The sequence below is a fragment of the Dermacentor silvarum genome, chromosome 5 (assembly GCF_013339745.2).
Source record: "Dermacentor silvarum isolate Dsil-2018 chromosome 5, BIME_Dsil_1.4, whole genome shotgun sequence".
NCBI classification, from domain to species: Eukaryota; Metazoa; Arthropoda; class Arachnida; order Ixodida; family Ixodidae; genus Dermacentor; species Dermacentor silvarum.
The window spans coordinates 66476253-66500675 of NC_051158.1; the positions used below are offsets into that span (position 1 = coordinate 66476253).

General features: G+C 47.9%; 1 protein-coding gene across 3 annotated transcripts in view; it reads right to left on the minus strand.

Moving 5' to 3' along the window:
* Nucleotides 1-24423, minus strand: part of LOC119453430 (intraflagellar transport protein 46 homolog) — a 73183-nt gene that overhangs the window by 33091 nt on the left and 15669 nt on the right. For 2 of the 3 annotated variants that reach the window (XM_049668150.1, XM_049668149.1), the window contains exons 3-8: nucleotides 22996-23204; nucleotides 20843-20917; nucleotides 19172-19415; nucleotides 16134-16246; nucleotides 2167-2233; nucleotides 225-285 (exon numbers count right to left, since the gene is read on the minus strand). In XM_049668150.1, coding sequence (XP_049524107.1) covers nucleotides 225-285; nucleotides 2167-2233; nucleotides 16134-16246; nucleotides 19172-19415; nucleotides 20843-20917; nucleotides 22996-23204 — 769 coding nt within the window. The remainder of the gene's footprint in view (nucleotides 1-224; nucleotides 286-2166; nucleotides 2234-16133; nucleotides 16247-19171; nucleotides 19416-20842; nucleotides 20918-22995; nucleotides 23205-24423) is intronic. The other variant, XM_049668151.1, reaches the window with a different exon arrangement.

Genomic DNA, 24423 nt, shown 5'->3' on the forward strand with positions numbered 1-24423 from the left:
AACCTTTACTGCAACTGGCGCTACCTTTGATGCGATTGGCTGTCACAACGCAAACGAGAAGAGAAAGAAACACCCTGATATGATCAGCGCGATTGGCAAAACTGCTACTCTTCACAGTAAGTATGCATTTCTTTAAGCTTGGCTGGAAGTACGTGACACAAACTCAACACAGTAGGCTCAAACGTGCGACGGGCGTCCTTCCTATCTATCACTGGAAGACTCACGGCAGGCCATGGTGGCGTATTCCTCCAAGGAGCACTCCAGCTCGGCTGTTGGCACTTGTACCTGTTCCCAGGAAGACGAAAAGAAATTGAGAGGATGAAGGTCAGGCAAGATTGCAGCCAAAGTCATGAAAATATTTGCGCAGCAGTAGAAAAGTTCTATCTAGAATCACACCGGCTGCTCTGCTCTTTTCTGTATTTGTTCATTGTCAACTTTGTTTGTGTCCGTCTCAAGGCTTAAGTAAAACAGGCTTTTTATTGTCCTTGAGGGCAGACTTTACTGGTTACATTTCTTGCCTTCTTTTTTTAATCATACCTTGTTCTGTGGAGACGTTGGCTAACGGGATCAGTCATGGCCCTCGTTTACGGCACTGATACACTGAATAACACCGGTGCTTGCTATTTTTCAGATATCCAGCCAGCTGCGCTGATTGATGAGCGGCCTGGAGCCCAGACACCCTTCGCTCGAGCTATGATTGGCTCTAACCACCATCGTGAGCCACCTACAGTGTAGATAGCTCGTCTAGCAGCAACCGAGAGGCGCGCCGTTGTCTTAAAAGTCCCCTCAATTAATAGGTTTTGTCATTGAGAACGGAAGAAACGGGATATAGATAGGTCACGCGCGGTGGCAGTCGAGTGTGCAGAATATTACTCCGATCTATGACGTAGAAGCAGCTGAAAATTCAAACGAACTCCCGGACACTTTCCCTCTCGGTGGAGCCACTCCCTTGACATCAGAGATGACGTCAGAGCAGTCGACGCCGCGTGCGCCATAGCCAGCAGCAATAGCCAGCAGTAGCCAGCAAATAAATAAATAAATAAATAAATAAATAAATAAATAAATAAATAAATAAATAAATAAATAAGAAAACGAAAAAAAAAACTGGAGAGAACATTGTACCTAAAACCATCGACGATGATGGTCAATGTGGGCGAATAGCCGAACGCCTCCAGGAATTGTGTGAATTGTGTGAATTTAATTCCAGGAATTAAAGGAATTGTGTGCTTTAAGTCATATATTTGGTGCAGAGAGGATATTTAGATAGCGTTAGTTTTTTCATAGCCTAATTATGTAGACAACAGGGCAGTTGACCAGACCATCTGTAGTGGTAATATAGGTGGCTATACATATCATCATATTGGTGATCCGTACGTGTCATCTCCAGCGGCGCGAGCACCGGCATGGAAGGCGACTGCCTCCTCTCCCGGGAGAGGGCAGTCGCCCTCTCCCGGGAGTGCTGTCCTTCCCGGGCGCCCCACTAAAGAATGTACAGCTGCTTATTGGCAAAGCACAAGGCATGTAAAAACACCACTTGTGCGGGATATCCATGTTACCTGTGCCACATATGGGTTAGACCAGCCAAGGCTACGATGTGCCCATGTACTCATTGCTCATCAAAACAGCGCTAATTAACCCTTAATTCGTGTTTTCATAATACCTCAATTTAATAAGCTTACTCTCGAGGCAGTAACTCATCCTTCTCCACTGATAAAGAATGTCTTACTTTTGTTTTGTTCCTCTTTAAGCCATCAAGGTTGCAATTTCAGCGCTAAATACTTGCCTTGATAACGTTTAAGGCTTATACTCCTGTCAAGGTCGCAAAAACCTTTTCTATTCGTTTATTTTTCGTAATTATCTTGCAAACCTCCTTCTGAGGCCTTTGTTTTTGTTTGTGCCAATGTGTTGAAGAGTAGTGGGGGAGCAAATGTACGTCGGCTCAATAATTTCCTCAAAAAGAAAGAGCTCTTCTCTCCCAGATATGTGTTGTTAGTATGGCCTCTAATATGCGACCACCCATGCGCATGCGCCCAACAGTCATGAAACTCGGTTGCAGGATATATAATCCACGCAACACGCTAGATATTATTGATACGGATTTCACAACTGCTCTCATTAACTTCCTCAGCAAAGCAGCGACTTCTTGTTTGTAATTGTATGCCTCACCTCGGCGAGCATCTCTTCGAAGTCAGCTGGCCACTCTTGCATCAGTGATTCCACGTCAGGCATGTTTCTGCGCATACGGGAGGATACACGAAGCCACACTAAGAATATTGCGTTAGGTGCTCCAAGGATACGTACGTAAGAGACATTCGTAAGATAATACTGATGAAATATATTGTGACGATGGATCTCGTTTATTTAGAAGATGAAGAATGCAAAGGTATCGCTCAGCGAAAACAGTTCACGGCGCCGCACGCGAGCCAGCACAGCTTCGTTCTCCTCTTCATCCAAACTTCGCTCGCACGTTTCACTTCCCCGTTCGCAGGCGATGCCCGCTGGGACGAGTCATTCAATCTCCTTGGTTAGGGAGCCTACATGCAAGCGCTTGCACGTAGGCTCCCTATCCTTGGTCATTCAGAATATCGACTGTAGAATGGCGTAAGGCGCGTGACATGTGTCAGCTGTGTCTTTCTAGAGAGAGAGAGAGAGAGAAATAACTTTATTTTGCCCAAAATGTGGTTAGAGGAGGGGGGTAATGACTAGAAGCCTCCCCCGTCCTCCCTTTAGATGGCGGCCGGCTGCCCCTGAGCCGCGGCGGCGTCCGAGCTGAGCAGCACGGTCTCCCATTGCTCCTCACGCATTTCTTATTATTAAACTTGGTTGTTGTGTTTTTGACCAGTTATTGTTATTATATTGTTTCTTTGGGCATGCCCATATTATGTGTTGAAGATCTGCTCGGTTGTTACAATGCTTACTTATGTCTGTGTATACGTCTGGGTGATAGTGACTGAAGGCAATGGGGTTGGGGAATGTGTTGGTTTGTATTAGTCACCAAGCCACCGGTTGCCACTTGTTTAACGAGCAATGTGCTGCCGGGTATCTAGCCCTGGCTAGTCTGCAATGATCTATGATTTCCCTAAAGGAAACCAGCCTATCTCTGCCCGACCGGTGGATTGCGAAGCGGCGACGATTGCTTATGACGCTGGAGATTACATACGTAACGTCACTGAGGCGGTCGACAATGACGAATGGACCGGATTAGTGGGCCAAGAACTTCTGACAGACCACGTTTGCGGAGCGGTGTCCACAACCACACAAGGGCGCCGTTAGTATGAGACACGGAATGATGGCGAGCGTCATAACGGATCTTTGAACGCTGTTGAGATGCGAGAGTTCGGAGGCGTGCGATGCGACAGGCTTCTCCTGCTCGGCCCAACATCTCGGCAATCGAAGTTTCCACGTTCAGCGTAAAAGGAAGAATAGTGTCGAGACAGCTTAGAGGAGAGCGAGCGCAGAGCAGATAAAATGGAGGGTACCCTGTGGTCTCATGCTTCGCGGTGTTGCAAGTGTAAGTGATGTAAGGTAGCACTTCGTCCCAGTTTTTGTGTTTGGAATGGACATACATGGATAGCATGTTCGCAAGAGTCTTGTTCGTGTGCTCTACGAAGCCATTAGTCTGCGGGTGATATGGAGTGGCTTGGCGGAACTGGCAGGCAACGACGTCGGTGACGAACTGACGCCCCCGATCACTGATAATGATTCGCGGAGGATAGCGGCGTAGAATTATAAAGCCAAGCATAAACTGCGACACGTGAAATGCGGTTGCTGCAGGTACGTATTGCCGCAGTTTCTGCGTAGCGCGTCAGATGGTCGACACAGACGACTACCCGTCGATTTGCTTTGTTTGATCGCGGAAATGGACCTAGGAGATCGACACCAACAGTCTCGAAGTGAGAGTAAGGAGGTGGCAGGTGATGAAGTCCGTGCAGCGTAGTCGTGGGACGCTTGTGACGTTGGCATTGTTCGAAACCCGCGTCGTATTTTTTCGTGTCCTGTTGCATCTTGGGCCAGTGGAATGTTTGCTGGATGCGGTGAAACATTCTGGCAAAGCCCATGTGGCCGCAGGTTGCGTCATCGTGCGTGAAGCGAAGAACGTGGGAACGTAGAGTGCGTGGGACGACGAGAGGACGGCGCGTGGGCCGACGACGTCGGAATAATTCTTCTTGTAGATGATGTCGTCGTGGACCACGAAACAGCTTGGGTTGGCGTGCTGATTTGCAGAGGCGAACAGAGGATCTAAGCCACGGTCGTCATCTTGTGCTTTCCGAAATGTCGCGAGATCAAGGAACGGGCCGTCGATAGTGTCGATATACTGATCGAAGTTGTCAGCGTCGCACTCAACCGTAGGTAGAGGTAGGTGCGATAAGCAGTCAGCGTCTGCGTGGCTGTTGCTACTTTTGTAGCGTACTACAACGTCAAACTCTTGTAAGCGCCGGGCCCACCGCGCAAATCGGCCAGAGGGCTCACGTAGACCCACCGACCAACAAAGGGAATGATGGTCGGTGATGACTGAGAAACGACGGCCGTAGACGTATGGGTGAAACTTGTGAACGGCGAAAATGGCTGCCAGGCACTCCTGTTCTGTCACTGTGTAGTTGCGCTCTGCCTTGCTCAATGAACGACTTGCATAGGCAACGACGTGTTCAGCACTGTCATGGCGTCGTACGAGTACGGCGCCGAGGCCGATTCCACTAGCATCGGTATGAATTTCTGTAGGAGCAAAAGCATGAAAGTGGCGGGGCACCGGCCCCGATGTCAACATGAATTTTAGCTCCGTAAATACAGTCACAATCTGGTTTCCAGTGGAAAGGCGCATATTTTTGCAGGAAGTCAGTCAGTGATCGCGCCCTATCAGCAAAATTTGGAAGAAAGCGGCGGAAGTATGAGCATAGGCCCAGAAAACTTCGTAGGTCCCGGAAATTAAGATTGAGACTTCTTGAAGTTGGTGACAGCGGCGGCTTTCTGCGGATCCGGCCTAACGCCATTTGTGTCCACTAGGTGTCCCAGAACCAGTGTTTTGCGTTCTCCAAAACGATATTTCTTGGAGTTCAGTGTCAGTGCAGCTTTCTCCAGAGAGGTTACAACAAGGTCAAGGCGATGGTTATGTTCCTCAAATGTTCGGCCAAAGATCACCACATCGTCCAGGTAACATAGACAGATGTCCCATTTGAGGCCCCACTAAACTGTGTCCATATATCTTTCAAACGTTGCGGGGGCATTACACAAACCGAATAGCATAACAATACATCTAAACAAACCGTCCGGCATTACAAAATCTCTCTTTCCTTTGTCAGTCGGATCCATAGGAATTTGCCAATACCCGGACAGCAGGTCTACCAAGGATTAATAAGACACCTAATGCAGGCAATCGATAACGTCATCGATGCGAGTAAGTGGGTAGACGTCCTTCTTGGTTATGGGGTTGAGCCGTCGATAGTCAACACAGAACCTCCCTGACCAGTCCTTTTTCTTAACCAGGATAACAGGTGCAGCCCTGTGACTCGACGATTCTTGAATAGCGCCGGTGGTTAGCATCTCGCTGACTTGATCTGAAATGACTTTGCGCTCCGACGCGGAAACTCGTCTGTCGGAGAGGATGCGCAGATGCGGTGTCAACCTTGTGACGAGTGCGTGAGCTCTGTACCCGAGTTCCGTGCGCGTTCTGTGCAAAATTAAATAATTTAGCGTGTCGGTATCGCCGACAAGAAAGCTTATCACATTCATTTTTTTTTACCACTGCGTGCTTTGCCATGAAAAATAACTAGTGCTTACGATGAAACCAGGTTATGGTTCCATCTGCCTGAGCACAGTTCCGCTTCAGGTAAAATTTGAACAAAGTGCTCGCCTTCATTTTTGGCTACAGAGAGTTCACTTTTACAGAGTACGATGAAATGTTATTGAGTTAAATTTAATAATCATAGTGAATAATTAATTAGTGACTAGGTTTGTTGAACTATCTATACAGCTGCAAAGTGCACACCCACATATCAAAAATGCAACTATGGGTTTTTCGTGAACATTCCCGCACTCAAATCAGCATTTTGAGGCATCAAACTCAGTTTATAGTGCACATGATACGTTGGGCGTGACAGTGTTTTAACGAACTTGGGCAAAGCGATTTACGCCCTACATAAAACCAACGAGAATAATGCAAATGCAGTCAATGTAGATTGCTTATGCCCAACTCGATGCCACCAAGACGAGCCCACATTATTTTATTGCGACATTCTTGGAAGTGTGCCGCGCAACGCTCTTTTATACACTACATAAAGACATATTTAGTACTAACTAGCCACGTGGTCGGCGTCGCCTCCTTTTCAAGCGACAGCAGCGCCGATTATGTCGACACAAGATGCTAATTTTTCTTCTTGCAGATTGACGGCCGTTGTTAATTGGATGCAAGTAAAGCCACTCGCGTTTAGGACTTTTTACTTTCAGTCCATGGGCGACGCGCCATTCTAGACTTCAGTACGAGTTCTTTATTCCTCTATACGTGTGATAATATCTGATGTCAAGTTACCATCCCTGTTAAACACGGAACGAATCGATACACACCAGCCGCATTATATAACGTCGTTTATCTTTAGGTCATTATAGTTTTATAGCACTCGCACTGACAACCGGTGAAGACGGTGCTTGCTAAAAATGACCTGTACAGCAGGCACCCTTCCGTTTAAAATTTCGTAGTTTTTTTTTCCCCGCTATCAATGTCACAGACGCCAACAACGCCACACAGCGTTGAGGCACAGTCGCTCACGTATTGCAGAGCTTTTTTTGAAGCCAGGGTGTCGTGAGGAGGAGGGTATGACGACGACCAGAATTAAGCTGGAATGATGACAACGGTATGACAAGAGATGCATGACAGCGTCTGTCTGACGACGACGCAATGACGGCGATGTCATGACAATGGCATGAAGAGAATGGAATGATGATGATGATGATGAAGATGGGTGTATGATGACAATGGCGTAACTATGTCTGTACCATGAAACCTTTACGATGACGTTGGAGTGACGACGACGACATGACGAAAGTCGGATGATAAAAGCTGATGTGACAAAGATGCAACGACCACGATGGCACGATAACGACCGGTCTGGCAACGAATGCATGATAGCGACCGTTTGACGATGACGGCATGACAAGAGTGGCATAATCATGATGAAATGACAACTGTATTATTAAGACGGAATGACAACGAAATGTTGACGTCAATGGAACAGCGGAGGCAACATGAGGACGACGGTAAAACAAAAGTGGGATGACGTTACTGAAGTGATGACAATGATAACACGACTGCGTAACGACGAGTGCTGGACAACGACTGCGTGACCACGATGACGTAATGACGGCATGACGAGAGTCGGATGACAAAGCTGGAATGACAACGACGCAGTGACCAAGGACCCACACCTAGTGGCTCAAGCAATCAGACAACTTGGACCACTGGGTTGGAGAAGACATAACTACGACAGCATGACGATAGTCAGATCACAAAGCTGGAATGACGACGACTGAATGACCAAGACGGCATCACGACCAGGACCACATACCTAGTGGCCAAAGCAAGGAGACAATTTGCACCACTGCGCTGGCGTAAGAGGCTGTAGGAGGACGTGACGGCGGCCGTAAGTCACCGCAGCCGTGGCCCAGTGGTTAGGGCGTCCGCCTCGGCTGCGGGAGGTGGTTCGTTCGAAACCCACCGCCGGACACCCACCGGAATACAAATCGGGCACAAGCGACCCCCGGCCAGACGCCCGGCTTTCTTCAGGGGTGCTGCTCGCTTGGGAGAAGCTCCGCTCGGCTCGCCGCCCTTCTGAGTAGGAACGACGGCACGGCTCGCGGGAAACCGGGACGGCGGGACGGCGGGACGGTTACCGGGACGGTGGGACGAATTACCGGGACGGCGGCGACTTTACGAGGACCAGTTCGCCGCCGTCGGCCCGCGGCCCCTTACCGGACCGTCAGCGGGCTCTGCTCGAGGGACCGTTCCACCGGCGCCCGTGCAGCAGATCCTAGTCCTACCAACGATCCGGCGCTGTGTTCGACAAGCTGCAGCGCCGTAAGTCACCGCAGCCGTGGCCATAGGGCATGGACGCACCGACACCCACCGGAATACAAATGGGCACAAGCGACCCACGGAGACGCCCGGCTTTCTTCAGGGGTGCTCGCTTGGGAGAAGCTTCTGAGTATAATTCCTACAAGGCTACCTACGGACGGACGGACGGACGGATAGATAGATAGATAGATAGATAGATAGATAGATAGATAGATAGATAGATAGATAGATAGATAGATAGATAGATAGGCTCAAAACGGCTGAAGTATGCAAAGAATGCTATTCGCATTAAAACATTTCCTTATCAAGAGTTAGAAAGTGTCATACGGCGGCTTTCAGCTATGCTTCCGGATGTCCTGTAATAACTGTAGGCTACAGCAAGGTTGTATTTCCTACCAAATTATATATCTCCTACCAAAAACTGCTTTCATTGCTCGCTAGGCTGTATGTTAAGGCGCCGCTGTTGAGACGCCATATTTCAGCGCTGGCTCCCTTGTTACGAGCTGCTGCGCTCAAAGACAGAGGTCCGATTCAACTGTCGCTCATGCGCTGCTCTTTATTGCACAGGTGTGAAATGAAGCGAGATAGGAATCTACCTACCTACACCGCAAATTGCCTGGGATGAGGCAAACAATGTCTCGCATTAAAAATTGTTAGGAGCTAAATACGACGGGAGGGCGTTCCAGAAAAAAATGATGAAAGTCGTTGGTAAGAAACTCACGAAACTCATGCAGAGTGCGTAGGGGCATTATTCTGGTGGAGAATCCAGCACCGCTTTTTTGACAAGTTTGGTTGCATGCGGCGCACACGGTATCTCAGACGCGTCCTGACATCCGCGTGACAGCTTTGACCTATACTTCACGAATCTATACTTCACGAATCTGTACTTGAAGTACAGATTCGTGAAGTATATGACCATTAAAAACATTTGGTCCTTATGGACGCCTTTCTTACTGTTAGTTTTTATTGGTTATTACAGTTAGCACGAGTTAAGTCGCAGGCTCGGTTTGAGCGCGGAATTAAATTTTATGCGTAAGTGTCAAATGCCCCATTGAGCGAAACGCAGCTCCACTAACGTGAAACCTGGGGAGGTGCGAAGCATGCCGTGATGCACCGCTAATTGTAGTCCCTTCGACTTTGTAAGTTCACCATTTTCAGCAAATTACTGCGTAACAAATAATTAAACAAACATTATTAAATGTATCCGCCGCCATGGTTCGAACACAGGAGCTCTAGCCCGACATTTAAACCATTACGTCACGGACGCATGCATCGACAAGTAGGGAGCCAACATGCAAGCGCCGTTTTAGGGTGGTGACAACCTTTGTAAGGCCACTTGCGACCGCCAGCTAAATTGGCGGGTTAAATCCGGGGCACAAAATGGCGAAATACCAGCCGACAGACCACGTTTCCCGCGACCCTTGGTGACTTGAAATCAACTTCTTTTAATAAACTTTGGCCTCAGCAGCTAGAGACAAATGGCGGATCTGAGCGCCGTACACGGCACGTCTACGTTTAGTTAAACATACTAGTAAGGACAGTCTTTATTACAGCACACTTCGAAAAACACCCTTTATATATTATGTACAACTGGAAAGCAATGACAATGCTTAATGCAGTTCACATTCTTGGCGTGAGATAATACTACCACGAGCACGCCATCGTGCCTTATAACTTGTTGCTATATATGTGTCGCACGACATACAATAGAAAAATAAGTTTGATGTGTTCAAATAAAAGGAAAAGGAAAAGGCAGCTAGTATATTAAAGATGTGTGCACGTTTCTTGTGCGCACTGGCGGAAAACTGAATTAAATAAACTTAATAGATCGTGTGCCAACATGAGTACATCCATAGCCTCCTCGAGGAGGCTATGGTACATCAGAGCGTACCAAAAAAGGCAGAAAGACTGGGGATTAAAATGACTTTCCACCAAATTTGGCGGTAAATAACGGTCAAAATGTTAGTGTTGTCACTACCCTTACAGCGCTTGAATGTAGGCTCCCTAGTGGATACCATTGCAGCCCGCCTGCCGCGGCAAGCCGCACCTTTGCCAGACGCGGAAGGGGAAAAGCCTAAACTTTTACACTCACTGGTATGCTCTTTTTAGAAATCTTGTGTCGAAAAAGAACGTAGTCATGATTAAGTAAAAAGAAACATGCTTAATATTAAACTTGTTAGGAATGCTACTTAAACTTGACAATTGTTGCAAGCTCAAAATAAATAGTTGATCGAAATAAAGAATATTACTTAGAGCAGGTGATGAGGTTCCTTGTTATGGTTACCAAGCAGTGCTGCACTTCACAAATCGAGTCCAAAGTAACACCTGTATTCCTGGCGTTCTCCCTGGTTAGCCCGGCTACAGAACACCTCTAATAGCCTGAAAAAGAACTGCACCTCCCACTGTGGAACGGAAATATTATTGCGATAGCAATTATATGGACACTCCAAAGCAGATTTCTGCCGTCGCCGTCCCGTCGCCGTGAGGTTCTGTATGACGTCAATGGAGATGAAATCGTCGCCACGCGCCGCCGAACGCTGTATGTGCGAGTGAAAGGGCGCGAGGGACGCGCGCTTTCACGGGGAGTGAACCCACGGCGGAGAACAAACGCGCGTTTTCGCCGTGCTCGCTTAAGGGCTGCAGAAGTAGGCGTCTCTTTCCTCCTTTACAATCACCATATATGTAGAGCAAACGCGCCTTCTTCCGACGCACGAAAGGCCGTGGGGGGGGGGGGGGGGAGGGGGAGGGAAGATAAGCGACGTTTAGCTGCGGCATCAAGTGCCTATTTATATCAGAGGCTCCGGCAACAGTCACCAACGCCGCACGCATTTTGTGCGAACGCGGGCAAAACGCCGACGGCGTCGACAACAGTTCTGCGTGTTGCCGGTGCTGCTGCATGTCCAAGTTTATACAGCTGATAAAGCTACTATCATTACTCCGTATAGCTCTCTACAAATTTGCTATCGCAATTGCTGCTTCGCCTTTCAGGTGAAACTGCGACAACTTTTTAAAACCATTATTGGGTAATTTTACAGCGGAGCTGTATATGGCTAGGGTACCGTAGAATTTTCGTGTCCGTACACAGAAACTCCCGAGGATACGAGGCGTACAGACGCCGCCCTCTATGAGGAGCCGGAACAAATTCAAGGCTACCAGTAAGATATGTGCTAACACCTGGCGTATTAAGAGGAAAGCTAGGAAACCACCCAATACTACATAGCGTTCTGCGCTCGGTGCGATGGCGAATTGGTTGATCTCGTCGAGGCTTTGCTGTGGATCCATAAAGGACCTAGTTGGGTAGTGTTGATTATGAGTTACCATGGGGAGGCCATGCGTGATTATATAGGACTCCCGAAGAGCGGCTCTCTTACGGAGCGCAGCAGCGCGAACTTAGATTAGAGAACGATCGATATCTTAACGACCACAAAGCCATTGTGACCATCGTTACTAAGTGGCAATGACTGATGCATTGAAGTATTGACAAGTTTTCTTACGTCGATGTTTACAGCTCCGCTGGTCATCCACCTTCATAGGGCGGAATGGCCTTGATTTTTTGTAAATTTAGGATTTGTCGACCTTGACGGCCCTATGCAAGAATCTATCGCTGTCGTCTGAAGTTTTCCAATTATTGTAACATTCTTTTCGTCCAAACTTTTGATCAGGAGTCAGTAGTTGCGGCACCGTCAAGGCGGACACCTTTATAATTTGCAGACTTTCAGCCAAATCCGGTGGACAGACGACTTTTCCAAACGAAGTGCTTCTGCTATCAATCTAGAAATCATTACATGATCGCGAGGTGTAGGGGCGGCCTGATCTTGCATCGTACGTGGGGTCTTCACAGTCTTGCCAAAAACGCTGGACCCACTTCAACATAGTCCTTCCTTTATGGCACCTTTTCAATAAACTTTTTTGCATTATTTGATACATTTTTGCACCGTTCCTGCCCTGTTTAAAAAATGATTTTTACTATTTGTGCAATCTATTGGTCGATCTCTCCATTTCTTCTTCTTTCTGGGGTTTTACGTGCCAAAACCAGTACTGATTATGAGGCACGCCGTAGTGGAGGACTCCGGGTTAATTTTGACCACCTGGGGTTCTTTAACGTGCACTACAACGCAAGCACACGGGCGTTTTTGCATTTCGCCTCCATCGAAATGCGGCCGCCGCGGCCGGGATTCGATCCCGCGACCTCGTGTTCAGCAGCGCAACGCCTTAGCTGACTGAGCCACCCCGGCGAGTGATCTCTCCATTTCGACTAGAATTAAAAAATTGATTGCACAAAACATTCAGAGCCCTTCCACTCCGTGAAGATGGTCGAACAGCGAAGCTGTGTTAGTTACACCGAGTGTTACGAGTGTTACATGTGAATGTGTTGCGCGTGGTGCAATTGCGTAAACACAAGTAAACACAGATCTACAACACGAACTTATATTGAAACGTTGCGAGGCGAGAAGAGGCAGCAACTTCCGACGTTACTTGACGAGTGTCCAGTTCTCTGGTCGTAACCTGCGGAGCCGCCGCCAGAGGCATCGGCTGCAGTCACGGACACCGCGCGCGTAAGGCGCGAACGCGCGGAAACGCGGACGGCGTCGGCAGCAGCTCTGCGCGTTGTACATATTTGCGGTTCTCTCAGTGTGTTTTGTTTTCGCGGGAGGTTTCTCTGTGTTTTGGCGTTTTTTTTTTTTTCGCGTGCAGGTTGTGCCGCCCCTTTTTTGCGCGCAAGTAATGAGCGCAAGCGACGAGCCCGTTCACGAGCCAACTCTCGCTGACGCTCGCGGTAAGCAACCTCTTCCTCAGGAGTACGCACTGCTCGTGGTCTTCCCATAGTCGCATCGCAGCTAAGCTGCGATGCACGTTGGTTATCCGAAAGGGCGCGTCGCACAGAAACATCTTTTCTTATACCCATCGCCTCTTCTCCTCGCGCCTATAGCGCGGTCTTTCATTGGTCGCCTCCTCCCCCCAGCGGGCCTCTCCTCCTCTGTTGGTCACGTGGCCTGCCCTCCCCCAGCGCGGCTCTCCTCCTCTCCTGGTCACGTGACCTGCATGACACCGCCGGACGGACAGACGGCGACGGCTCGAAACTAGGCGGCGGACAGGGTCGCTCGAGGGTATACAAGCCGAGCACATCACATTGCCCTTGAGGCACCGGTTCCAGTACCGTGTGACTACTCGTACATTCTACATTATTATAAGGGTAGCCGAAGAAAATACTACCCCCCCCCCATCGCTCACTCACCAAAGAGGAGGGTACCAGCTGGAGACTTATCGAAGCAAGTACCTAACTCAACCTCCAACTACTCAATAAAATCCACCCCACGGCATACCCTTCACGCTGCTCGTGGTGTTGCGAGAAAGCCACTCCACTCCACATTACATGGGCGTGTCGTGCAATCACTACCTTACAACCCATCCAACACCCGAGCGCGGGGCGGTGGAAGTCTACCTTCCGTCGCGCGAAAGGCTGTGGGGGGACGGGAGGGAGGGGAGGCGACGTTTAGCTGCGGCACCAAATACGTATTTATATAAAAACGCCGCGCGCGTTCGGTGCGAACGCGGGCAAAACGCCGACGGCGTCGACAACAGTTCTGCGCGTTGCTGGTGCTGATGCATGTCCAAGTTTGTACAGCTGATAAAACTACTATATATATATATATATATATATATATATATATATATATATATATATATATATATATATATAGTAGATAAACTATATACGTATAGCTCTCTACTAATTTGCTATCGCAATTGGTGCTTCGCCTTTCGGGTGAAACTGCGACAAATTTTTTTCTTTTTCTGTTGCTTGGCTTGCTACCTTTTTGCTCTTAGTGCCATTGCTGCCATTAACCGTACTTTTCCCTTTTTGAGTATTTCCTTGAGTTTCCCACTTATTTGCCGACTCACTGTATGAACCTTGAGACAGACTTCGTACATCGTTCCGCGTCACCTTAAGTGTATAAATAAACTTTCATTCACTCAAATAAATTATCGAGTGAGTCTGCAAAACGTTGTTTTCTCAACTTTTTCGTCGTCATCAGCCTATGCTTGTGCCCACTGCAAGACGAAGGCCTCTCCCAGCGATCTGCACGCGCAAGTACCCTTGTGTTGCGCTAGCCGATTCCAAGTTACTCCAAGTCATCATACCACCTAACTCTCTGCCGACCTCGACTGCGCTTCCCTTCCCGGTACGCATTAGGCAACTCTAATGCGCCACTGGTTATCTGCCTCAAGCAACTGCAACTATAGGATGGCCGCAGCCCCGGTTTGCTTTTTAATTCACACCGCTGTCTGCCAGTCTTTTAACGTTAGGCCTACCATTTTTCGTTCCATAGCTCGTACGCGGTTGCTCATTCTTCTGAAGCTTCTTTATTAAGGTCCAAATTTCTGCCCCATACGTTAGCACCAGTAGAGTACAATTATTGTATACTTTTCTTTTCGGGGATAGCGGTAAGTTACCGGTCATGGTTTGGTAACGCCTTCCGTATGTGCTCCAATCAATTTTATTGCGATAGCAATTATATGGACACTTCAACCGGATTTCTGCCGTCGGCGTCGGCGTCGCCGTCGCCGTGAGGTTCCCTATAGATAAAATCTGCGCCGCGCGCCGTATGCCCGAGCGGAAGCGTGCGGGGACGCGCGTTATCACGGAGAGCGAACGCACTCAATCTCCCACGCGCAAGCAAGGACGCCGGAAGCCAGCGCCGGAGGGAGCAGGGGGGGGGGGCACTTCTCCTCTGCCAGCAACCGCGCTCGTCTCGCCCGCACGGTCTCTTATCTCCCCACGGCTCTGACCTTTATGCGCCGTGCATTCACCGCTCAGTTTCCGTTGAAGCGATAGACCGCACGTACCTTCGCCGCTGCGGCGTATATATGCGCTTGCTGCCAGCGTTTTGACAGTCGTTGTCTGCAGTCATTCAGTGTGATCTATTCACGTTTGTTTGTGCGCGCTCACACCACGCTTGTTCATTCAGTTAGTAATAGTCGGGCCACATTTTCCAACGCACGCTACACATGCAATGCTGCCCGGATCGGCAGTGCAGAGCTACAGGTGTGTCCCTTCGCACGCGTTGCCCACGGGAAGCGCTTCTCATCAACACCACCGTTTCACACGCGCCTTCTCGTGGTCATCGAGTCTCTCTTCATGTCGGTCTACTTACGCCGCAGCCACCTGCTTACTTAATCAGCTCATGTTTACTACAATTCATATTGCTACCAAAGCCGCTCACCTTACTTCGTATGACATTGCTGTGTTGCTATCGCATTCATTGCTTCGCCCTTAGGGCGAAACTGTGACATTTTTTATTCTTCTGTAAATTTTCCTCTGAGTAACTGACCTAGATAAACCTACTCATGCACCTCTAGAAGCTGATTGGCGATCATGAATGCTTGTTCCCTTGCCGGGCTACTGAACATTACCTTTGTCCCTGTATGCATATTAATCTTCAACCATGCTCTTCACTTTCTCGGTTAAGCTCCTCAGTAATTTTTGCATGTAATCTTCAGTGTTGTTGAACAGGACAATGTCATCTGTAAACAGAAGGTTGCTGAGATATTCGCCGTTGATTCTCAGTCCTAATCCCTTACAGTTGAATTGCTAAGTGCTAAAACTTTTAATTCTCCTTAATTTCTAACCGTTATGTACTCGTATGAGCCGGTCCAAACCGGTGCGAGCCATTAAATTTGTCTCGGTAACTGAACCTGAACCTAACCGGAAAATATGTAGGAGCCCGAACCCAAAAACCTTTCGGTTCGACACCTTGTATCGCCATGCACTCGTTCCGCTGCAAACCGACCCGTGTGTAGTTGACAAGCACTCCTTCTGAGCTGGTTGCCTCATGCCAGGCTATCACCGAGCACAGACAACTTTCATTAAGACTTTTCTTGCATCATTTGATAAACGTTTGCATCATTCCTGCCCAGTTTCCCAAAAAAATTGATTTTAACTATTTGCCCAGTCTGTTGGTACTATACTATACGGGTCAAAACAAACAGGCACGGTGCAATTCGTTCCTGTTCGGTCCCTATTCGGAAAAATTTTGCTCGAGTCATGGAAAACTGCGCGAAAACCGACCTTGTGTAGTGCACGGTGGGTGGTGGCCTAGCGCGGTGCAGCTCCTGGACGCTCTGGAGCCACGACTCGATCTCTCGCGGCTGGTCCTCAGGCCTCTCGACGCTCTTCACCACCTGCACGACGCGAGAGTGTGCATCTTATGCCATGCCAGCCCCCGATCCACTCACGAAGGGCAGACCACCCTTTGTTTTCCAACAGCGCTGTGCTATTAGGGGCGTAACAGAGGGGGGGGGGGGTTCACGTTGCTTCAATGGGCCCTTGAATTACCAGAAACACAATGACATGCTCCGCGCTAATGTGCATGGCTGCACGTGCACCTTGGTCACTTATCTAAATACTGCTCATCGCATGTTCAGTGTGCATGTAGATATGTATAGAAGTGTTCTTTGTTTGAGAGGTTTGTACTTGCAACCGTAATGTTTGCTTCGCTGCGGCGCTGTTCCTTCGGTGGGTTCAACGGTAATACGTATCCCAAATTCCGTTCATGATTGTGTTGCACTCAGTTTTAGCAATGAAAAAATCAACGACTAAGACAGGGAAGGACGAAGCGCAAACTACCAACTCTTTAATGCTGTCAGATAACACGTTTATATACGCAATCGTGAATGTGCACCAGATAGCCCCGTTCATCGCTTTGCTATCCTATTTTCAAACGCCTTAGAATTCAAATCTGGAGTTACCTGCCAGACAGGTTGGTTGTTGGTGATGAGGAACGTTTGCTACGTCGCTGGTCAACAAAATTATTCACTGTATTGAACGAAGAGGTGCACTTCAGAATCTTTAGGATTTCCTTGTTATACTTACGTATGTTATATCAGTTATTTTTTATATATTCACTTTGAGCAACTAAGATGGTATCAATTGTGCGGACTGTGATGCGCCCGTAATAAGAACTGTTTCATGTATTCACTTATATCCGCGTGCTAAAATGCAGTGTTTTCGTGGGTGAAATTGTGGTATACTCGTTTCTTTGTCCTTTCTGTTAGCCCGTATGTTCGTGGTTTGCCGTTTCTTCTTGTTCATATTGTTCCCGTGTTGTAATTTGTATCTGGTATGCTATAGTCTCTATTTTGAAATAAATTCCTTTAAGAGAGATACTGAAAGAAATTATTTGAGACAAAATACCAATTACTAAGCAAAAAATTTGTTCAGTAGACTGAGGCCTGTGACATATAAATAGGGCCAATGAGATCGGTCTTGTTTGATGAAACTTTGCCTCCTGGGTGCGCAGGCAAACCCGTAATGCCTGTCAAGTAACCGATTTTTGTATACTTTTGGAGCTTTTAGTTTCATTGCGTTTTTCTGGCTATTTATTTAAATTGCTCTCACTTAGAAGTTAATATGTTTTCATTCGCACATTTTACAACAAAATTAACTTGGTAGGCTCTGGACATAGAGCAAGACGAGTCAGATTGTGACAATCCGCAATAAATACAAAATTCGGGCAGAATGTACTCATCTACGATGCCTATCGATCCGACTATGCGAATAGCATTCTATTCAGATGGAAATGAATTTATTATACACTGCATGAGCGTTTGTTGTTCTGTGTACACTCTATGTTATTTGTACGCAATGTACACTTTTTACACTATGTGCACACTTAAGTAGTTGGTGTAATTGGCTTGCTCAGCGGTGGGTGGTTGTTGTGCAGTTCTGCTGGTGGATGGTCCTTCTCAGGGGTAGTGTGGTCCGCGGCTTCGAAGCCTTTGGTGATAGCAGCGAGGAGAGGTCGTTGTACGGGGAAGTACGAGGTGTACGTGAGAGCTAGGGTACAGGTCGCTGGTGCACCCGAATGTATATGCGTGCGGTCTAGGTATTTTCCTTTGCGCGTGGCGGGAATGTTAATCCCGGATCTCTCTACACCAACGGCTTCCCTCGTGTATTGCGAGAATTAACCGAGCTATTTTTGGATTGAACACGTCAATGTTGAAGTCGCCGCACATAGCCACGCGTCATGATAGCTGTGACTGAAGTAATTCCCCCCGGGAAATATGCCGACTTAGTGCGAAATTTGAGGACAGACAAAGCAGCTTGGTGTATGACTGATTAGAGATTCATTCATTCATTCATTCATTCATTCATTCATTCATTCATTCATTCATTCATTCATTCATTCATTCATTCATTCATTCATTCATTCATTGGGTTTAACGTCCCAAACAAAACACTTGGGCAATCAGGGGATTAATTTTGACCCCCTGGGGTTCTTTAGCGTGCACCTTTAACGTACATGTGCACGAGCACTTTTTGCATTTCGCCCCCATCGAACTGCGGTATATACAGTATATATTATATGTATCCGTTGACCGCATTTCAGCGGCTAACGAATGTTAAACGTTATCGCTCGGGGCAGGTACGCGCCTGCATGTATCGAACGTTTCGCGAATGTTATCCATGGTTCTATACATTGTCTGTTGTCGACGAACCTTGCTTTATCAAATTGCATGGGCGACACGAATTGTTTAGGAGTTTCTAGAAACCACGCGGGCACCATCGATTACACTGGAACTTTCGACGAGTGATGTATACAAGCCGACGCGCTTGACTCACTGATATGATTTCGGCGATCGCCGACGGTCTTCGCCGCTATCGCTGTGCTTTGAGTGTCTCTTGCTTTTGTGGGCACAAGTTCGTCCAATAAAAAGTTAGTTTCGTCATTCACAGTTTTGCTGATCATTCACCGTCACTACTACGTGACTATACTGTATGTTTTTGGCTGGTCAAAGAAGCGTGTCACTCCGCTCGTTCGCTGCACATGGTAAATATAGGTTCAGATCTGCGGCGCCTTCAATGTAATAAATACGTCATAATTAGCGACACGAAAGCACGAGACGATGTCACATCGCATTACGTGACACGCACCTATACGTCTTTCAAATATGCGCGCCATCTGTTGGTCGCGAATGCGAGAGGTGAGAGAAGTATCTCTAAGAGTCTTCGCAGCGTTGTCTCATATGTACGAATCGGAGTGCTCGTGTGTATATAGTCCCGTACCCGGCGTTCGAATAAGTCCCACGCATACGCGACTCACTCACGGCCTTGCTGGCCGCCGCAAGTCGCGCGTCCCGGGACAGAGCGCGCAGCCTGAGCGCCAAGATGGAAGGTTCCGACTGCTGCGCGCTCGGTTCGTCCAGCACTCGCAGGCCCAGCTGGACGCTGTCCGCGCGGCCGTCGGGCCGGGGCACCTTGAGGAAGGCGTCAATGTCGCCCACGGCCGGTATCAGCTCGGGAACGAACGGCCGCAGCTCCTGGTCCAGCTCGACCGTCTGGGGTGTGTACCTGCACCGACACATAGGCCGCGGATGAGTTAGCATAGACGGCAGAGGGCATTAACGCCATCCACTCGGTACACAGTCGGAGCAGGGGAGGCACTGTGTAAGAGTCCCCCTATAGTGGACATGTCCACTTCGTCTGCTGTTGAAGTTCAGATTGGCTGGGCTGCAATGGCGCTTCAGCAGGAGCCAGGCGCCACAGTCAATCAGCACTTCAGCAGCAGACAAAATGGACATGTCCATTGGGTGGACTCTTACAGAATACCTCCCCTGTTCGACCATACCTGTTGCTCCATAATTACTCATTTCGGGACATTTCGGGACAGCGTAGTCATTCTAACGCAGGATCGAGTTCAGAAGGAGGAGGTCGCGGCTGGAAACAAACACTGACCGAATAAGCTACCGGGAAATTTTGACAGGTCTACACAGGGGTGTTTCCCGAAATGAAAGTTTGCCATAACCCATGCATATGCTATCCATGTCATGTGACGTATATATAGGCCATTCATGCAAACTGGATAGGAATGACTGCTCTGCTGACGAGGACAAACGGGCGATAAAGAGTCCGTTACCTGACCTCTTTGGAGAGAGAGAGAGAGAGAGAGAGAGAGAAAGAGATAAAAGCAAAGACAAGAAGCGGTTAACCAGAGGCTACCTCCGGTTGGCTACTCTGTACTGGGAACGGGAAAGGAGTACGGAAACCTTGGTTGTATGCTAGGACGTGTAAAAGGTCAACAAGGGACAGTTCTACGGGGAAAAATGTCTTAAAAGAGTTAAGTAGTAGCCGAGATCGAAGCAATTCAAATGTCGAAAGCGATGATGAGAGGGTGCGAGCTACCCTCGTCGCAGCCCTCGCCAGCTTCTACCAGCACCCGCTGGTGACGTTCTTCTTTTGGGGCCCCCGCCAAGTCCCGGCCCTTTTCTCTTGCTTCTTTTCTTACTTTTCTCGGCGCGCTGCGTTTCGCAGGAATCCCCGGCACACACTTTATCACAAGACAAAGCGACGCTCACGTCTAGGGCACATAGCGCTCACATTTAAGTGAATCTTCGTTCGACGATTGGCCCTTTGTACACCAATGAGAAGACACTCTTATCGGCAATTACAACACTCGTCCCCTCCAAGTACCCTCCCCTTCCCTTTTCCCTTCCTCTCCAGATGGTGGCCACCAAGAGGGCAGGCTGTACCCTTTTTTACTGAGTACAATGTCTTCGCCCATCCTCACCAATTCTCTTGAACTGCTACCGTACCACGCCACGCTTATGTTCACGAACCATCCTGTTTATTGTTGTTGTTGTTGTTGTTTTTTCGAAGCGCACTTCTCCTTACTATCCCTTGGTATACACCACAACCACTTCGTTAGGCCACATTCCACCGTTCAGCTGTTCTTTGCAGGATGTTCATCGTGTCGGTCGTACTTCCGTGCCTCCGCTTACCTGGTGATGAATCCGAAGAGCTCCTTGATATCGGCCGAGACCGCCAGGGAGTCGAACTCGGCCGGGTCGTAGGCCCTGCGCCGCGTGGGGTTATAGGTCTCGTTAAAGGAAACACTTGAAACGTTAAAACTAACGTAACTTAAATGAATGTATCATGAACTTCATATAAAACAAAGCGCTTGATATGTGACGCGATATATTGATTAGAAATTATTGGCCGAGGCCTTCGCATCGAAACCGAGCTTTCTAAACAGCTACGAAGTACTAATTTGATCGTATTGTACAGGTTCCATTAACACATGCATATCGAACTGTTCCAAGTTTGTTTACAGTAATTCACAGTGATGATATGGTATGGTATGAAAAACTTTATGGAGTCCTGAAGGTCAACCCTGGGTTGACGTGGGCCGCTCCCACGTTGGGACTGTCAGGCCGAGCCCTTCAGCCACATCGCGGGCCTTCTGGACTGCCCGTAATAATATAGATAACATATTGTAAGTGCTGCATCGAGTGGTACCGAAGTACGAGACTACAAAGGGACTAAGAAAGGGTTTGTAGGGGAACAGCTGGCATTCCATAATTGCTAGACTTAGGCCGCGTGAACAGGACAATGACAGTAGCAAATTCCATGAAAATGTATAATTACGCAATAGGTTCACTTACAGTATTTTGAAGAAGGGTTGAAAAAGTGCAGATACGAAATATAAGAGCGTGTTAAGTAGTCCAACAAAAATACAAGTGGATAAGAAAACCAGAAGCAGCCAAACAAAAGTTAGCATCGGGCATTACACAAAACTGCGAAATGTGAGAACAGCAAAATGTCAGGACGCATATCGCTCAAAACAAGATTAATCCGAAATCAAGGCGTTGAACTAAACAACAGTAGAGTTGAAAACTGTGAAACCAGGAAACAGCAGTTACAAGTTAGTGTGATGAGAATAAGAAATAGAAAGGCGGGGATTATGCGGGGTGGTGGTGGTGATGATGATGATGATCACGTTCATGACACGAGTGGTGTTCGTTGTTGTCTTCTCCAAGGAGAGCATTAAAGGACGACATGGTTATGTCAGCGATAAGTAACGGGAAACGTGTTTAATTTATTTGTAGGTAAGGTTAACTAGGTGGCTAAATGTAGCGAGCGAGCGATAAACGTCTCGTCTCTTTCAAGTCATCGTCCCGTCTGCCGTTCACAGCCACTCTCAGCGTTCCCTTGGTAGGAGAGAGGGTCGCGCTGTCGCTCGCAGCTTAGCGCTGGGGCTGTTGCTGAAAACCCCCTGGGGCCTTGCAGATTTCGTGCTACTCCACTGTCCCACGGCCGTTAACGGGCAGTTTCTGACTCTCGCGGAACTCGAACCACGTTGCCCAATATCACCGGCCCCTCCTTCGCCGATACCGAGTTTTCTTCTCGTTTGGGACGGCTCTCGAACGGTCACCCGATATACAGTCGAACCTGGACATATCGAATCCACATATAACGAATTATTGTGTATAACGAACAGCACTAAAATCCCCTTAAAACGTTTTGAGTAAAATTTTTATTTTATGTTTCAAATTACCTATATATCGAACTTTTTTTTTGTGATCCCCTTCAGATTCGATATATCCGGGTTTGACTATCTCATAGCCGCGGCCTCTGCGAACGCTTCCTTTCGCTGGTGTAGTAGTAGCTCCGGGAATGGTTCTCCACCACCCACACGGGCACACATGAATTCGCGTTGTAGACCACTGCCACACGTGCAAGTTTGCTGAAGGCCGTCGTGTGTCAAAGGGCGCCGAGTCCAACAATGACGATGGTGATGCCCGCTGTATAGGGCATAGGCCCAAAGATCAGGAGGGCGTGCGCAAAGTGATCATGAAGTAAATCGTTTACGAAACTAAGAACGAAAGGCATCCAACTGGAATCAGACAAGATAAATATATTAAAAGGGGGCTAAAGCAACGAAGAAAGAAGAAGAAAAGGCGGTAAAATAAGAAGGCAAATGGCGGGGTCAGATAATGAAGTGCACTTAAAATTTGATTGAGGCACTAACAAAGGCAAAAAAAAAAAAAGAACATGCATGCTCAGAGACAGTCCGACGTGTTGGCCGCTCTATATACATATACCGTTAAGAGGAATATCGGTATCAAAATAACAAAAAAGGAACAAATGGCACCCTTCCACGGGGATCACGTGCTCGTCCTCGTCTTCGTCCTCGGCGTCATCCTCCTCGTCGTCCTCGTCCTCGTCGTCCCCATGCCGGTGCGCGGGTCCTTCCTCGGACGACGCCGCCATCAGCCCCTGCACAGCCTCGGGCTTGGCCTGTTTCCGGAACGGGTTCAGCATGGACGCCAGCAGGCCTGGCTTGCCTCCGCCCGCCTGGCCCTGCGAGAATGCCTTTACTGCGTGCGAACTTGTGCGATGACAACTTACACAACGCGAATTCCAGATGGTCCTTTCGAAGCGGAACCAGTTCGGGAATCAATATCTCGAAACTGGTGTCATCCTGAGAATTCGTTCCAAGTGGATCCGCCTTGCAAACTCCACGGCTAGAAATTGTAAATTGCAATATGGGCTATATAATGTATTTAGTTAAAAGCCTAATTAGTGATTTTTTGTTAATTAGTCGATTCTGCATTTCAATTTTTGTGCAAGTAATGTCCGCCTCTTCGAGTAGACCAACTCATTAACTAGAATTGTGCTAACTGCCACAGGCAACCTTTAAAGCATTTTTGAAAGTGTTCGCTGAAACACCCAGAATGGTGGCCAATATCAGTGCACTGGCACTTCTATATACAATACCAATGAAGCCACATTTGATTTGAAAGGAGACTTGGTTATCCGGAAAGAAGACGCAAAACCAGAAAAAAGTGTCACGACCACGCCTTGAAGCTCCCGCGCACTAGCTTGCAATGACGTCACAGATTTTGACACCGTCTGCTTGGGCCTAGTAAGCCTCAGTCTCTAAAGATTGACTATGCAATGCATTATAAGGGAGCCGAAGATTGAACCTTAGCAAGTTTCGAAAACATATTTACCGAGTCACAGCGGCTAACATAAGAAGAAAAAATACTTTGGAATCCCTGATGTCATATTGATGTAACAGCCAGGCGTTTTGTATCGATGTTCAATAAATAGTACTTTGAGCTTCTTTTCCTGCTCTAATAATCAACCTCAACCCGTGGACTTAAGGAAGATAGAGATTTTAAAAATAATTTATTAGTCTAAATGATTTAGGCTTCCTTTTTTTTCCTCTTTAGTGTTCCTTTAACGTTCATCTTCAGTGGCAAGCTAGTTAAAAATTGCACGCCGACCAGAATTTTTTTAAAGTAAGACACGTTTCGGCTCCCCGCACGGGAGCGTTGTTCACAATCTTGTTTCACAATCGAAACGTCTTTCATTTTTAAATTTCGCGGTCGGCGTCTAATCTTCAACTCCTCACCATGCCTTCTCCCGACCGGACGGGTTTCCGTCAAACGCTCGACTTCGTTCTCTTCCGTATTCATTTTGACGTCCATATTCCAGTCGCCTGCGCTTCACGAAATAGTTCAGGTGGTGCAGCACTTTGCCACTTTCTTTGCCGTCGGGTCCGACATGGCGGCAT